The 18,441-nt window shown below is 43.6% G+C and overlaps 1 protein-coding gene across 6 annotated transcripts in view; it reads right to left on the reverse strand.

The window, feature by feature from the left end:
* cacnb2a (calcium channel, voltage-dependent, beta 2a) overlaps positions 1 to 18,441 on the reverse strand; it is a 62,724-nt gene that overhangs the window by 21,052 nt on the left and 23,231 nt on the right. Inside the window, exon 1 of one of the 6 annotated variants that reach the window (XM_069159555.1) lies at positions 11,028 to 11,240. The exons of 3 other annotated variants lie outside the window; for them this stretch is intronic. In XM_069159555.1, coding sequence (XP_069015656.1) covers positions 11,028 to 11,060 — 33 coding nt within the window. In that variant the 5' untranslated portion in view covers positions 11,061 to 11,240. Of the gene's footprint in view, positions 1 to 2,042; positions 2,480 to 11,027; positions 11,241 to 18,441 lie in introns of those variants that run through there. 2 more of the 6 variants (XM_069159552.1, XM_069159556.1) reach the window with 2 other exon arrangements.

Here is an 18,441-nt window from a genome sequence, read left to right on the forward strand (position 1 = left end):
CAACTGTGGCGACAACGAGGCACCCGCCAGGTAAAGGTACGCGATGAATCGCCGCTATTCGCGAGACAAAACGAATGCGTGTTTGTAGTGAAACCTAAACCAGCTCACAACCTCAGCAGCCCACTTATTTGAGCGCCGGCGTTTCGGTTTAATTAGTGGCCGCGTTAACTGCTTTGCTTCCGGTCGGATCGGTGCTCGTGGTGACGGCAGCGGTTGAAAACACAAACGGGACACCTGGAAGTGAAGCTTCACAATCGAACCCCGACACGGGCGATGGGCTTAAAAATGGTAGGGAGCTGTTTCACGTTAAATTGGTGCATCACGTGTCCCTCCGAGACCGCCGCCATTTGTGGACCACCGTAGCCTCGCGGTTTTTCCACGCAGATCACAACATTGAACCCGGATCAAGCATTATAAACCAGAGACATTACAGCGTCCTTCTAAAAGCCTTACATTTGTACTTTAATCCATTTTTAATATATACTAATCTTTGCTTGATATTGAGACTAATCATTTAAGTAAGCTAATAAAGTTGTCACTTGTGTCTAAAATAATGCATTTGACATTTAATTTCCAGAAATAAAATGAAGACGATAACAGCGTTATCTAATAAGAGGTTTCAGACATGAGGAAAGAGAGAGGTGACAGATAATTGACTTTTTCATTCCTCTGGGTGCCAAATAAACACCATCATTTGTCATCCTGTTACACTTTGGCTTAAAATTTCAATATCTATGGACACTTGCATCTGACAAATCATGATTTTTTTTCCCTCCCCCCCTCGAAAGGTGCCCAATCAGAATTGATATATTTCAAGTACAGAAAACAATTACCAGTTTGGTTTTCAATGTTTTCTTTGAAATGACACCCATCTATGGCTTCATTTATGAAATAAATAATCAAATTAAGTATCTGATTTTGACTCATTATGTGACTCGTCATCGAATTTTGGCTTTGCGGCTTAAACAAACACCCCAAAACAAACAAAAGTGCAAAAATACGAGAAAAACAGTATGATGCAATATCTGGATGTTGCAATGAATATCAACATTTGCACATCGACAGAATAATTCCCCTTTGGCACAAATTCCAATCAGTTTCAGGAAATAACCAGGATGTAAAAATGAAAACAGTTTTTTTTTTTTTTTTTTAAACTAAGTGGAGGCTGCGTGAGCCTTATCCTTACCTGCTCGCTACTATGCCGCCCACACAAGGTCTTTCATTCATCTCACTGCACCATTACACTGCTGTCTGAGTTAAAAATAGCCTCCCTCACTCTGTGCCTGATTAGAATTACCCAGCCATCACATACATACAAAGGAGGATCATACCTCTCCCCTCTCTCCACCTGACACGTGTACAGAGACGACGGGAGCGTCGTTGCCGTAGATAATACAAGGTTATTCATATTTATGTCCTCCCGTCTTACACAATGCTCTGCTGCTCATCAGTCGCCTCGGCGTCTCTCATCCTTCCCACTTTGTACCCCGAGATGAATAACTCTTTTGACATGAAGCTCATTAGCTATCCGTGCGCTGCTTCTGTTGTCATCGCTTTCATGATTACATTCAAAACATCAACAAGCATCGAAACTGGGCGTCGCGTCTTTGGGATTCTTTGGACCGCTGCTCAAGCTTAACATGCAGCGCTTCCACACGGGGACGTAAATGTCATAAATTGGCCATTTACCGCCCGGCGGCCTCCGTCTCAGGAGCTGCGTGTGGCCTCGGAAGTGCAGGTGAACACACCTGGCCTGCTGTGATTATTCCATCAGGTCGCGGTTGAAGACGGGGCGTGATCGAGCGCGCCGTCCCAGTGGGTCAGAGGGAGGCGACATGGAGCTCTGCCCAGAATCTGACAGCCATAACAGATAACAACACCCAAGTTCTCATCATCAGCTGGCAAATACACGACCGTCCCACACAGCGACCCCGAGCACATGGACAGATGGATGCACGAGAGAAACACAGACTTGCACACACAGACGCACAACTTGCACGGTTTGAACGGACTCAAAAAAAACCCCAAAAAAATGTCCTTACGCAGGCATCGGAGCTCTTGACGCGACCTCCTTTGGCTCGTTTCAGCAAGCGGATCCAGGTGGCCTTCATCAGCCACACTGGTCATTCAGTGTCCTGAGCCACTGCCCCCCCCTGCTACTACTACAACGACACCTAACTGCACCGCTGTGGGCACCTTTGCACCAGCGCTGCAGCTGACTTCACTGCTCTTGCTACAGGTACATTCAACACTGTGGCTGCCACGTCCGCTGGTCGCCGTCACACCTGGGCTGGGAATGCGACCTTCACCTCCGGGTGAATAAATAGCCGTGGAGTCGGAGCTCCTTGTTTTGCTGCAGCTCCAGCTAGCTCCGCTGCTGCCTGTAGAGCCCCAGCTCCCGTTCCCCCTGCTGCTGCTGCTGCTGCTGCTGCTGCTGCCAAAGATGGGGAATCCACAGGAGCTCTCTGCCCCGCGCATAATCTCAGCAGCGCTCCCCTCCCACCCCACCCCACCCACCCCCCGTCTGCCCCAGTCTCCTCGATAGCCGGAGTGCTCAGACCGCCGCTGCAGGTGCTGGGGCTGACTCGCGGGATGAGTCAGGTGGTAGTAGTGATGCTCCTCATCTTCATCCTTCAAGCTCTGGCTCCAGCCTCGCCGTCCTCCTCCTCCGCCAGCTCCCCGCGCTGCTCCACAGGCGACGGTGGTTTATCTGCGAGAGTCCCGGTGTGGCTGCATGTGACCGACTCTCCTCCTCGATGCCAATGAAGCGTTCTCTTTCTCACTCTCCGTGTCTGAGCCTGTCAAGTGTCCTGATCACTCCCGGTCACAAGCTCTCCTGTGCTACTTTAGTGATTCTGCCTCTCTATCTCTGTCTCTACCCACCCCCTCCTCCTCCTCTACCTCCTCCTCTTCCTCCTCCTTCTCCTCCTCCTCCGTCACTCCCTTCTTCTTCTTCTTTTTTTTTCTTCAGTTACCCCTCGCAGTCAAACCATCTGCTCGTCGTGTCTCTGCAGTGATCAGTGCCCGGGCAGCGCATCTGCTATATATGGATGCTGTTTATATGTCATACCGTTTTTTTTGGAGACACAACATTCACCCTGTGATACGAGCCGTTTATAGCAGCTGAAAAATCTGCGTCACCGCAACGTTTTTCCTTGCTGGAAAAAAGAAAATAGAAATCGAAATCAATACACTCTTATCGTTCATAAATAAGCCTGCAATTATCATTATTCTCATATCTGTTATTTCATTGGTTCTCAAACGGTGCCTTTCATTCCCTCTTTCGGAAACCAAAGTAACATGCCTTCTGTTTTAATTTAGTTTAATTTTAGTTTCCAACCATTGGGAGACTAAAGCAACAAGACAATCAAAGCTGAAATCTATTAAAACAATATTTATCACGATCATGATTTTCTAAATGGTCACTTATGCAAATGCAAACATTTCAAACGCGGCTGCTCAAACAGACACCGACGCACGAGGCTTTCCTGCCATATTGACAGTGAACGTAAATTTAAAATTGGCTTTCTTTTTTCTGGATTTGACTGCGGTGTCCCAACGGCTAACGTGGCAACGTGATAAACTATAAGAACCAACGATCCCCAATGAGCTGAGAAAAGCGACATAACCGGAATCCGCAGTGTTTCATATTTATGTTCAATTACGAACTCCAACGAGCAATTTGAGTCTCTGTCTGTCGGCAATTTGATTATCCAAATTATTGTCTCAGTTCTACATAACGTGACAAAATTTCACGTTAAAACTGCATCAAAGTAAAAAAAAATACAAAAAAAAAAAAAAAGCAAGAAAATAATCAGTAGAATCAGCAACATAGAATTGAATGCATATATTTGCATGCGAGAGACGTCGGAAGTCTAAAATAACTTGAATATACTGTAAAATCCTGTAGTCACTGTGGGCTCGGCAACAGGGATCCGGAGGAGAAAGCTGCTCTAATTCCTCGCCTGTCAGATCAGCGCTCGTTCATTACATGTGAGCGAAGCGTCACAAAGCCGCACAGGACAAACGAGAATAATTACAGCGTTAATTAAAACTTCCCCGTCTTCCAGAAGGCCCAGCTAAAGTTAAACCCTGCAAAAAGGATTATTCACAATGCTCCTTGTTTTTTTTTTCTGTTTGTTGTCGTTTTCTTTCTGCAGCGCCGCCGCACGGTGCTCGTGCGTCCGACCTGTCACGGAGGTCGCGTGAGGTCAGGAGTCAGCGGTTGAAATGGGCTCGTGAGTAGCGGTGACTCCCAGAGGAGCGCTAAACTGTAGATCAGAGGATGACATGCTAATCAGCGGTGTTTATCGTAACCGATCAGCGACAGGGCTCCATCTGCTCACGGTCTTTCAAAAAAAAAAAAAAAAAAAAAAAAAAGTGCGCTTAGTGACACGTCTTACACGAAAGGAAAGAATAATGTGATTTTAGCTCATTAAGAACAATTAGCCTAACGAGGAAAGCGATTACCTGAGGTTGATTACATTTTGAACACAGATTGATGGGTGTGGATGGACAAGAGAATATTCGAATATGGTCTAATTATCGGTTGAGGCCACAGGATAGAGAGAAGCGGGGCGAAACAGACCGCTTTCTGCGGGTACATCCGTAGCCTTTAATCAAATTCTCTAATCGCCAACGTCAACAACAGCGGCTCAGAGAAGAAAAGAAGTGCGCGGATCCAAATTCGTAGTATTGTGAAGGAGTGCAGGGGTCACATATGTTTGGATGCGGTGCGTGTCGACACCAGCCTCCAGAGCTCTCAGAGTAGGGCACAGATGCTCTGAACGTGGAGCCGCGGAGCCCGCAGAGGAGGCCGGGCGGAGCTGTGAAGGCTGCACTCCGACGGCAACGCTGACAGAAACTCGCAACGACAGAACGAGCCTCCGGCCGCCTGACACGGCCGACCTCCAGACCCGCTGCCGCGCTGATACTGACAGCACCGTGTCACCACGCACACAGGCCACTAATAATAATCCAACAGCGGTATGATGCCGCTCTGATCCGCGAGCAGAGCTGCTCCGGCTCGGCTTTTGTTGTTCGGGCTCAGCCAGCTGACTTTGAATCACTCCGCTCTGCTCAAAAGTAGCCGGAATTCAGTGCCGTGCTGAAAGACCAAACCCGGGACATCTTCTGTTGGTATGATACTCCAGGCAACTTTTTTTTCACTTGATCTGTAAAGAGCCACAAATCACATCACGTTTGTCAAACAGCTTTGATATCGGACGGCTCAGAGCTGGCCGTGTTGCTCCAGGAATGACAGTACTGGTCCTTCGTCTGAAGCAACCAACAGGTCAATGTTGTCACAAATGCTGTGAAGTATTTCAACAACTACCGGATGGGTTGGAACAAATTATGGTTTCCAGAAGAGGTACCCGATGGACCTTCCGGACATTTAATCCGGTATCAACAGGAGGTTGATTTGTGGCCTTGAGTTGAAGGTTTTGGCAACTTTTGAATGGTTTGCCATGAAATTCAGGGCAGAGATTTTTGTTTCCAACATGATGATTTCTAATTTGGGGATCTTCTGATTTTTATTTAAGATGAGGTTTGGTAACCGATCTGACCCTTTGCCTTCGCCACGTTAACAGCGCCCTGCTTCTTGCACTGGGGCTGCAAGTTGGCACTGGGTCTCAGTCGTGTCCTGCAGAATTGTCCAATATTAATCCCACTTCTACTGGCGCACTTTGGAGTCACAATAGGGAAGCAGACTCGTGTGTGAGCAGAAGCTCTTTTCATGCAGTGGACAGAGAAAGACAGATGAAAGGGGGGAATTAAAAGGGCAACGGTCCTGTGGTCTCCATGCCGCCCTTATTGATTTCTTTTAGACAGGAGGTTCCTGCTGAAAGGCCACCGATGACATGTACACGCAGCGCTTGCACGGTGGTCATTACACTAGAACATACAGTGGCGATAGCCACAGTGAAGGAAGAGGCTGTGAATCAGTTGACGTTGCCTCCTATATATGACAGAATCACTTATAGTGGATCGAGCCGTTACACCAGGGAATCTCCTCACGATCTGAAAGCTTTCAATTTCATTTTTAGCCACTACTACCGCTTCTCTATACGTGTCCACTATCAAAATGGAGAGCTGCAGTCATGCGGAAAATTAAGGCTTTGTTTCTGAGCTATAAAGTGCTCTCGTGGTCCTTAGTTTAGTGGGTTTTACATTCATTTTAACATACCATACTCTCTTTCGATTCTTTCTCTGTGACTTAACTCGAGGCACTTCACTCGTGTCCACACTGATGTTCCTCGTGGTTCCCCAAATGTTCTCTCGATCCCTTTTTTCCCTGTTTGCACTGAATTTCACGTTTTCCCATTCTTTCCATTCCACCCTGACCTCCTACTCTGCTTCTTTTATCTCTCATCTCTGAGGGTTTCCACAGCTTCTGGCTTTCTTGAAAGTGTATTTTTGCTTAGGGTGTGGAGGATGTTGACACGCATTTAGCGACTGATGTATTATACGTCTGAAAATCACACCTTACCTCAGTTCATCCATTAAGTCAGTCACGCCAGAATGAATTGAGAGGAGTCCGTGTAATTTTAGTATCTCCAGTAATAGCAGTTTCATTTTCCCCTACAATAAAATGAATTTACTTGGTTGTTGTCTGCTCATCCGTGGTTACAGAACAAACAGTAACTGATGGACGCTTGTGATTTTCTACTGTCTGGATTCACCAATCATTACACAATATATCGGAGAAAATACGGGGACTCGGGTAGCCCACAGCTATTGACTTAATGGCATTGACAGCCCGCAGAAAAGGAAATAAAAACTGAGCAAAGACATTCAAAGGGTTAATATGTCATTAATAACCAACAGTTCATTGTACATTCTGATAAATGAACCCACAAACAATGCAAACCTAAACTCAAAGGTGCAGTGAAGGATCTTCTTGACATTTAGGACTAACAAAGAAAATTCTGACGAGCATCAGAAGTGAAATTAATGAGGCAACGTGATCAGACTCCACAGTCTACCTCACATCCCGCATCATGATAGAAGAATGAAGATTACTGCCCGTGCCAAGCCGTCTAGAGTTCTGGCTGACGGACTGTATTTGACTGCAGCGGGCTGACAATGGGCTGAGCCAGTGTGCTCGCAGTTTCGGGCTTGGCATGATTCATTCTTGGCTGGAACCGAAGCCTCTTTTCCCGGGCCATCTGTCCATCACTGCCACTTCATTCAGCGTAACACAAAGTCAATTAAATCATCGTTCCACAAACAGCGCCTCCTTCGTCAGGCAGAGACAATGGGAGCAGACGTGACAGCCAACTGTGAGAGATGTGTGACTGCAACAAGGAATGGTTACTAACATTCAACACAGAACAGAGGAATGAATCCAAGTGGACAAGAGAGTGCAAGAGAAACAGATTGTCAGTGCATCTGTGAAAGAAAAGAAAAATGTGTGTGAGAGAGATGAGGGGAGAGACGGGAAGGGGGTAAGGGAGGGGTGGGGGAGAGGTGGGAGTAATGATCTCTGGGGTGGCAGGAGAGGGATCGCCTTCATGGACGTCAAGGTGACACTGACAGCCCTATGAAAAAAGTGTTTACCCAGCATTCCATGTGCCAGTGCATTAGATAAGTGCACCGTCCCATCGAGGTGATGGACCCGCTGGCTGTCAATCACATGACAGGATCCCAGAGTGCACCACGGTTAAAGGCTAACTAGAAACTTAATAACAGTCCACATGGCAAGAGGACCTTTCAGCATGCCTTTGTTTATAAGCCACACCTCTAATATTGCTCACAGAAAGTAAGTCCCAAATTCTCTACACTGAAAATGGAAACTATGAAGCCTTACAAGTCTTTGTCTATAACTTTACAACAAAACCAGAATATAAGTCATTATTGAAAATTGAAATATAAAAAAAAAAAGAAAAAAAAAAAGGGAGCAAATATATGTTTCATTTTAGGACATATACTAACATTTTTACCGGCTGACGACGCTGAATAAAAAGTCAGAAAATCCCCAAAGCCATCAACCTCGAATGGCCATGAAGAATCTCAGAACCAACATGTCGCGACATCCTACAAAAAAACAAAAACGGTGGTGTTAGACAGAAAGTCTGGTGGTAACAAGGTACTGAGAATTCATCCTGAGAGGACCATTAATGTGTGTAAAGGATTTAACGGATATACATCCGTTAGTTGTTCAGATATTTCCGTCTGGACCAAAGTGGTAGAACAAAAAACAGACTCTGCCATCACCAGAGCTTGCCATCACATTGATTGATTATAAACGTATTGTACAACAGCTCCTATACTATAAACCTACGCTGACTAATCCTGTTTAGACGATATTCTTTGCTCAGCTGCTCTGACTACAAATGAACACGTGCAGTCTGGATAGTTCCTTCGTTGTTGCTTGACCTCGAGGAGAGTCATTAAAAAAAAAAAAAAAAAAAAAAAACCCTCCTGAGACATTACATGGTGACGGGTCCCCTACAACTGCAGATTATGTGCTTTATTCTTTTACTCCAGTAAATATTACCTGCAACCGGCTGCAAAAGTCCCTTGAGAGGCCACGCTCCCATCAACAGTGAAGACCTAGTTTATCTAACCGTTCCTTCCCTCGCAGGTTCCTCTGTGAAAACACAGCGCCATAATAGGATGATGGAGTAAGAAGGACCGAGGGCTCCTCTGCGCTGCTATTTTGTGCTTGCGTCATCAATATTCTGTCAGTTTCCTGGTGTATGAAGCAGGCGGCGGATGACTGATGAGAGCTGGCTCGGAGAGCAGAACGAGCTGCTAACCATCGTCAGTGAGGCAAAACAAACAATCTTACAACCGAGAATGTGCATAAGTGAAAGGATTTCAGCCTCATTTGTTTTAATTTATACGCTGATAAATTGTATACTCTGGACCGATTTCTGGCAAAAAAAAAAAATTGCAGTTTATGAAAGACGGATCTTGTTGCCAAAAGATTTCCCCAGTATTTCAGTGATAAATAAAGCAAGAGCCTCCCTCAAATATTGCCAGGCTACAGTGAAGTGTATTCTAATTAAATATGGGGAAAGAAAGCAAATTACAGAAATGTGTGTTGACTGTTAAAGTCCAGACTTACCCTCCATCAAAACATGTTGATGCTAATGAATGAATGGCCTTAATGTTTGCTTTTTCGTCAGTATATCTGACAAGGATGCGGGAGGATGTTGGAAAATTAAAACGTAACACAATACAATTCCTAAAATACATATATTTACACATAATATATTACAATATTTTCATGGTTGTCCGAGTGGCAACTCAGATAATCCATGTATCTTTTAAAATGGTTTATTCAGCTAAAGGAGTAGAGGTATTATCCTGACAGAGAAACATTTAATCGTTAAGGTCACCTGAAAAATTGAAGATTTTGTAAAAAAAAAAAGAAGAAACTACCTGTTAAAACATTCATTGAACTTCTTGTAACTTCTGGAGCAAAACTGTAGATATTTTACAACATTACATTGCTTCAGGGTTTGTGTTTCTCTGCTGAATTTGGGCCCAATCCACTGTCAACGATACAGTATATTATCACAGGATACATGTATAGTTTTGTAGTGGAAAGCTAAAGGTCTAAATTAGTCCGCTTAAACCTGGAATCGATGTTAAGATTCTTAAAAACGAATTAAAAGGAAACTCCCAAACAGCGCCACAGAGAACGGCGCTGTGTGTGTGTACATGAAACGCACCGTTGACGGTAAACACTGTCGTACTTTGCCATATTCTCACAACTCGCTCCTCAGGCCTGCGTTTTATTCTCCAAGCGCCACTTCATCATCGGCCGTGTCACCTCACCTATCCCCAGCTCTCGAGTGACAGACAGACACTCGCGCGGTGACACTTTAACACGCGGTCTGCAGAGATGCGGCAGCTGAGGCTGCCCGACGAACCGAGCCAAGTCGAGTCGACGCAGCTGCAGAGACCGGTCGGTTCGCTCGGTCACGTGAACCCTTTAAAAGTACGACTCTTTAACACACCACGTATGTAATCAAACAAGTGCTTCTGTGTGCGCGTGAATAACTGGTTTGCCACGACCTGCGTGAAGAGCGACCAGCTGGCGATCGAGTAACGTAGTTTCTCGCGTCGCCACAAATACAAATAATCGGCTACAAAGACACAACGTGCACACGACAGACGGATGCCCAATGTGATGTTTACATTGGGCCTCATATTCAAACTGAACATATCCTACTTTTTACAGCTGAACTTTTAGGAATATTGTGAATGTCCTAAATTTCAACCTAATATATTTGTTATTTTTTTGAAAAGTTTTGCATCCGCACGAGTATTTAAAATAATATTCTGTGGGTTTGAACCATGCATGTTAGAGTGTTTTCAAACTTGCTCTTTAAGACTGATTAGTCATTATTAGTATGAGGCAGCTGATGAAAATCACATATTACTGTCACTAAAAAGTATTTGGACAAAAGGGTTTTCACCACCATGTCATTTACACACAGACAAGCCCAAAAGCAGAACAGGACAAATTCAAAATACAAACTAGAAACCTCCGTGGACATGACTTCCCCTCATTCTGCATTTAACTTATACAGAAAGCAAGTAAAAACTACAAAGCTGCTATACGTCGTGGCTGAAAGCCAGCTTTTGTTCTCTCTTCCGGTCTGTGTACCTAAAAACCAAACTCATTCTGGCTGTGAACTTTCTTTCCCTCTCTCTATTTGTTAACCACTGTCTCGGCCCCCCCACTTTAAGCTCGTAGTGGCCGTGCAGCGGTGTTCGCAAATTCATACCAAGAGCTTATATGAGTCCCTTTGTCTCAAAATGGCAAACTGCAAGAAGGTTACTGCATCTTGAGAAACACTCTTTTACAAAGTTTCCAGAAGGGGGGGTGGGAAGGGGGGGGGAATGATAGGAATTGTATGAATATGCCCCTTTAAATCCTGCACTAATAACCCCCATTCTCCTGCAGTCCAAGCCCTCCCTCTTTGTTCAAAGAGTAGAGAGGAGTTAGGCAGAGAAAAGTTTCAGACGATGCAGTCAGAGCTGCAGAAAGCATGTTTACACAAACTTACCAGATCTGACTCCTCACTGCCAGAGTGATACATTTCTGCCCGATCAACTCCGCAGTTCAGCCGGGCCGGGAGAAAATCTCCTCAGCTGCTGTCCATCTTCCACAGGAACTCCTACCAACCCCGAACCGCTTCGCTCCTACAAATCCCCTCGTCCCAGCTCCGAAAAGGGAACAGCTTTGTCTCCGTAGCCCGGGCGGAGAAAATTGGAGCCGGAGGAGAACGTTAGCTCCTCTCAGCCCTTCTTTAGTCCCCGAGAGGCAGAGAAAAGACAACCGTCTTTCCCACGCTGGGAAAGCACTCCTTCAGAGCACCACGACCGTCCTCCAGCCCCCAAAAACAAGCCTCCCCTGCCCCCTGCCCTTCTCCCCTCCCACACATACACACACACACACACACACACACACACACACTCTCTCTCTCTCTCTCCGTCACACACACAGCTAGTTAGGAAGTAAGATCTCCGGCCAACGAGGCCGGCCTGAAAATTCCAGAAAGCACCAAAAGCAGCTGCAGAAGCTTTTCATGTCTGTGTGAGAGTGTGTGATCTGGGGAGTTTACATGTGTTCCACTTTGCCTTCAAGAGGTTACGCTCGGCGGAGAGGGAGGCTAAAGGATCTGAACTCACTCTATAGTCTCAACACATGTTGCTGAGACCAAGACGTCAGGAAGTAATTATCTTCACTACATCGACAAAATGCCATATTTGCTTTCATCATCAACGGGACGAAAGCCACTGAAACTTTCCGTTTGGTCATTTGATGTCGCTTAGTGTAATCAGGCTGGCGCTTAACATTACATCCAAAAGTAAGACAGACAGAAGAAGAGTAAAAAAAAAAAAAAAAACAACCAAAAAAAACAACAACACCCATTACAGACTCTTACATCTATAAAATTATAGCCATATAAAAGTTGGTTAAGTAATCAAGTGACAGATTGCAGCTGGTATGCGTTTAAAAACTAGCGGTTACTTGAAAGAAACTGACAGCAGATCCATGTCTTTATGATCTGACATCAGACACACTGAAGCTGTGATGTTTGCTTTGTAATCACACTGCTTACAACGACAAAGCTCAAACATCAAAGCTTATGTAGGCTAAAAAATAAAAAATGCCATGTAATAGTTCACATCATGAAACCATAACTAATCTAAATTGTCCCGTTATAAAACAGAAGCAACAGCAGAGGATTGCTGCTAAGTCGCTGGAATAACACACAAAGTGAACGGCACAGATGAGAACCGAGTAAAGAGTTGAGCGATTTCACGTCCAACCTGTAAGATCATACAAGCTCTGAGCTTTATTCGACATCCTGGTAAAGCCCAGATTTGTGGGTTGTTGTTTTTTGTTTTTTTTTTGTCAGTGGGGAGAAAACGTTTTCTGGGCAGCCCAGTTTAAATCCCAGATTATATTGTGTTTGATCAGGGTTAACCCCTTTCTGAGGATTACCATCCCGGGTGTGTGTGCTCGGCACGTGACTTAACTGTCAGATAGTTATCCTCATTTCACCACGACAATGGTTTCAAATCCGGGTGCATTTGTATTGGAGCAGAACTGTTTATTATTTGTGTCGAGTCATTTTGTATGAAGTTGCTATGTAGGGTGAATTTTGTTTATCATTATGACTATACAAGAGAATTAAAAGTGAAAATCTAAGTGAGCAATAAAAACTCTCACAGCTAGCCCGGCTCTCTTCGCACTGAACAAAAACTGCAGTAAATAGAAGCGGAAAACCCAAATCATATCAATATTTGTTTGCGTGACCACTCCTTGCCTTTAAAACCAGTTCTCCTTGTGCACGGTCTTGCCGTCATGCTGCAGAATGAAACTGGGTCTTATCTGTGGGCACTGCAGGGTCAGAACAGAATCCTCTAAAGTACCTCAAACTTTTGCAGAGTACTACTGTGTCACAGTTTGTAGTCCAATCCGAGCTCCGTAGAGGAAGCATGAAGTTCAAGGTAAATGAAGGTGAAAAGCAGAATCTAATTAAACTCAGCCCTGGAGGCCAAAACCTCAACATGCTGAGCGTGATGACATTTGATCAGGAAGTGTGATCTGGTGTCTCTGACTGTCCACTAAAAATGACTTTTGTATGTGAAGTGTGCCACACGTTGACAGAAAATCTGAGGGATGAAAAAAAATTAAACAAAAATCTAGTGAGATGATGATAAATATCAGGATCGAAGTGAACTGTGATTTGAAGATTCAAATTGTGTAAAAATGACAGGATCTTTATCATTCCTTTGTAGCTCTCTGAGGCCATTCATGGAGAAGTTTACTTTGTTTAACATGTGTAAAGTAGTTGCTCTGTTGTACTACAGTATAAACACAATACTAGGGATGGTATTTCAAGCAAAACTACTATTCGAAAGAAAACAGGGGAAATAAGGAAGAATGAAAGTCGCACGTGCTAATCGATTTTGGAGATTAAAACAACTATTAGAAATTCTAGACCCGTCTCTACCTATAATACAACATCCGACAATAACATTCCTCACTGCCAACAACAACTATCAGCTCTCTCCGAATGTGCTCTCTGAACGGGATTCGACAGATCGATGTCTTCCAGTTCTGCCCGAGCAGGGAAATGAGTGCCGACATTGCCTTTGGCTTATTGATCAGTACACATGCACACACACTGACGTCAGCGGGCATTCACACTGACGAGCACACGGAGGCCAACAAGGATAGCTTACAAAACCAGCATAAAGTAATTGGACCACGAGGGAGAGTCAATATAACATCCCAATGTTTCACTTCGGAAAATAAAAAAAAAAATAAAAAACACACTTCCAACAGTTATTTTCCGTCATTGCATACGTTACTAAAGGGGTCACTTTGTACGGTACGAAGGGACTCGGGTGTTTTACCGAAGCTGCCTGCTTTAACAATATATGTTCCAGGTATTTAAAGCATAGTTCATTTACATATAAATGAAGATCCTGTCACTTAGCACAGTTATATTAAAGCCCTCTTTTAGCAATCATCTAACCCTCTCCATCCTAAAAAAGTCCATCTACTGGGATGTTATTAAAGCATAACAAAGTTGCTGAGCGTGGCACATTCATCTTCACTGCATGTGCCACAGTCATACTATGATTAAAATGGTTGTAGCATTTGTGGTGCTTCATTTTGGTGACGTTGCAGTTGAGAATTTGTACAGGTTACACAGGTTGATTAACATCAGTGTCCCTGACTCATTGTCATGGGGCTACCATTTACTTTCAAATTTACTTAGGCACAAGTAAAAATGTCGGTTTCTGCTGTAGTTTTTGTAATCTCCCTCTGGCCTCGTTTAGAGCTGTTAATGGTGGAATTTAGTTGTTTAATTGAGGTGGAAATTTAAATGTTTTTGCCCAGGATATAAGGGATTAAGAACCACAAAGAACATGATCAGACATACATGTTTTTCATTTGCTATTATGAAATTTAATTCAGTAACTGTACATAATTTATTATTAAGTGGGGTCTTTGCATTTAACTTTCTTTTTTTTTTTTTTCTTTTTTTTTTCTTTTTTTTTTATGATGATTCCTCTCTTCACTCCAAGCATCTTTAGGGGAAGCGTGCCGAGTCAGATTGAGATTAAGGACCTTGGAGCTGATGGAGGTTGTTTTGCTCCCCATGTGCACCAGGAGAGATGTGAAATCCAGTCCTCCAGCTGAAGGTAAGAGTGTAACCACAAGCCGACCCTAAAGTAAAGACACCTTTATAGTCAGTGAGCAGCTCAGTGTAGGGCTGGGCAATATGTCAATATTATATTATGTGATATGAGAGATATCGTCTTGGATATTGAATGTAGTAATATTATAATGTGGCACAAGTGTTGTCTTTACTGTAATTCAGCCTCTAAAAGCAGGTAAAGTGATGTAATGTTCTAAACTTAAAGTGTTAGCTCTTCTATTAATGTTACTTCATCCACGTATCTCAATATGTTAATATTTTGTGAAAGCGGCAAGCATTGCGCAACATCGTCGAGGTATCCGGTCAAAAATATCGTCATATTAAGACTCTGTCCATATCGGCCAGTTTTTGCACTTTGTCCTGCTTGAGACAGCATTGCAGGGATAACAGCTGTGTACTCTAAGCAACGGGACGGTCTCTCGGGGCACCGGGCCGTCCTACTGCCAGACCAGGAGTGGACACAGGTGTCAAGGCAAGTATTTTCATGGTGCAGTGACTCCACAGCGGCCACCGCTCAACGGTAAATTAAACCGCCCAAAACAAAACCTCTCAACACTTGCCGGCAATGAAGCACTCAGGATCGTGAGTTAGAGTTAACCTGCATTACATCAATACAACATCATAACACTGAAGACATCGTAACAGAAGACAAAACAACAGCAGATACTGACGACAACTGATTGATTTTGAAAAGGAAATAGCGCCAGTGACAGAGACGATATCCAACAACATCAACAGGTTTTTGTTTTTTTTCCTGTCAATTGTGCTATTATAACAGACCTGTGTTATAGACATTTAGTAAACTTTAAAAGACCACTAAAGGCCTAAGACACATTTCAATTAGATCACTAAGGAATTATCAGAAGGGCCCTCCAAAGTGGTTTTTCCTTGCCAACAATGCTATTATATGAATTGAACTTTCCAAGAGGCCTTCAAGTGCCGCTGGATAAATCTTTCACTTTGACAGGTAAAAAAAAAAAATCCTCCCAAAAGTCTGCCATTGCACGTAGTTATTTTCTTACCCTACTTTTACAAGAACTTATTTAGTAAGTACAGCCCTGTATTAAGATAATCCAATAATCCTTATGATCAGAATCATCTAATCTCACAGCTTCAATTCAAACGTAGTAGAATACTACACGATCATTAACAAGTGTTTCTTGACCAGAAATAGCTTCTTTTTTTTTTTTTTTTTTTTAATCAAACTAAAGTGCTGATTTCCTTATCTTAAGATAAGATTTATTTTATGTCTATTCTTTGTACTAAGCTAACTGCTACTGGCTGTAGCTTTATATCTATTGTACTGATACAAGAGTTGTTTCAATCTTCTTTTATGACACTTTGCAAAAAAGTAAATAAACATATTTCCCAGAATATGAATCTATTCCTTTAAGATCAATGCATTTGACACTTTTTTTTTTTTTTTTTTTAAATGTAAAAAGGTTTGTAGAATTTTTTTTCTTTCATATTCCTAAAAGTGCAAGACGCTGAGGAAATACTGCTTCACACCAGGAAAGAAAATAAAGATTTGAGCAATACTGCATGAATCTGAAGTGGGATTGTACTAATCCGGACGCACGTTATCCAGATCGGGCTGCAGAACCCATGCTGGGCCCGATGTGACCGTGTTCACAGCTGATGAAACCTCCGGGGCCGGCAGCCAGTAACTGAGGTTACCTAGCTACAGCACATGCCGGGCCACTCGAGCCCCGGGACCATCTCTAATTACAGACAACGAGAGAAAGGAAAGGAGGCAGAAAAGAGGCGGAGACACCGGGAGAAAAAGAGAACGAGAGATGGAGGTAGAGGATGAGAGAGAGAGAGAGAGAGAGAGAGATAAGCCACAGCTGCTGGGTTTCCTGTTGCCTCTAGGAGCAAGTCGAGAGTTGCTTCCTCTACCCCATCAAAGGGCATCCCGCTAGCATGTGCACCAAACCCTGAGAATAACCCTGAACCTGCACACGCATCATACAAACGAGGCTAACGCTTCTCCTCTGTTCCTAAAAAAAAAAAAAAAAAAAAAAAAAAAAATACACTTCTTATCTCAAACACAATCCCATCAGTCGGAAAACAGAACAAGACATTTCCAGCTGGAGGAAAACAATCCCAATGGCTGAACTTCAAAAGTCCAGTCACACTTACCCTTTCTAAGATGCGTTTAGTCCGCGGAGACAGAGGAAGCCTGTCGAGCATGCTCAAGGGGATGAAGATCATGAGCTCGGGAGTTTCTGGACAGCCAAGTTGAGCAAACACTTTGTGACTTCTGAAGCGCCGACATGTACGACCGCGCGCAACATTTTGGGGCGGCTGCGGCGCGCGGCGTTAACCGAGTCACTTCACGCTCACTGAACACATTAACACATCGGCTGTTCCACATGGAGTCATGGGAAAACTCGTCAGACAGCAATTTGCGACCGTTGTGCCACGCGCGGGTCGGGAGCACACAGGCGGAGAGGGTGACACATCGCTCTGCGTGCGAGTGTGTAAACACACTCTCGCCGGGACGAGATACAGCGACTTCACACGCACACACGATGGACAAAGAGACGGAAGCGCTCGCATCACTTCAACGGTTTTGAGAATAGAGATGGGGCCCAATTTTTTTTTTTTTTTAATGAGTTAAATGCGTGGCCTAAAAGCTAGTAATTTCAAAAAAAAAAAATAATAATAATTTTAAATGGTGTTTGAGGTTACATATGAACATTTGGTGCGCACACAAAATGTATTTGTGGTCACTTAAGATGACTTTGCATGAACTTACATTCATTTCCTCACCTATCCCGACTACAAAACTGCCTTAGTTGTCGTTTCTGGCCAGTAGGGGGCCACAGAAACCAGCTGTAAACGCAATCCAGACATGTTATCACCGTTCCAGTTGTTATGGTTGGACTTGTTTGCAAATAGGTATTTATGGATTAATTTGATTTATTTGAAGTCCTGTTTCTGTCCACCTAGTATAAAAATCAATATTTACTCTGTTTTAGCTCAGTTTTGAGTCTCTACCAACACCTGAGGGACATATCTCTCTCTTTAGCTGCTAAATGCGCCACTGTGTTCACCAGCTGGTCACTAACGTTGTTCTTTTTTTTTCCACTCAAGACAAGGAGAACACTGATGAGAGCAGAGAAACTGAATAAAAAGTGTTATTGCAGGCTGAAAAAAAAAAACATGAGCAGGAAGACACTAAAAAGCTCCAAAGGCTGAGGGGAACTGCTGAGTTGGTGATTATATGAGGGTTTGTTACGACAAGTCACACAATGAAGTCATTTGATCAAAAACATTGCTTGTAGCAGCTTTAACCCTCAACACGGCACACTAAATAAAATGCTTGCTTTGATTGTCATTACCACAGCTTACAATAAACAAACTGACAACTGCCTTTACTTGTAAAAAATTAGCTGCTGATGATACACAAGAGTCCCACCAAATTTAAAAATGACATAATAATAGCAATGTTCAACAATTTCCACAGAATTCTTCTTAATGCTGATTTCCGTTTATAAAATGATCACGGTTTATAAATTCCAACAAAACTATGTAAAAATAGTACGGTCGGACCCTGTAGGAAACGCTGGAGGGCTTTTAACTTGACATAAGGCCTTATAATCTTATATGAGGGTTTTCATTTGAAACGAGAGCTTTTCATTTCAAATGTTAGTGACACGGCGTGCGGCTGACCAATGGTTTTACCCCCGCTGTTGCGGTGCAGACAAAAATAAAGACACTTGCAGTTGAG

This window comes from Embiotoca jacksoni, unplaced genomic scaffold, assembly GCF_022577435.1.
Source record: "Embiotoca jacksoni isolate LCO1_2020_lvr unplaced genomic scaffold, fEmbJac1.0.p SCAF_25, whole genome shotgun sequence".
Lineage (NCBI taxonomy): Eukaryota > Metazoa > Chordata > Actinopteri > Embiotocidae > Embiotoca > Embiotoca jacksoni.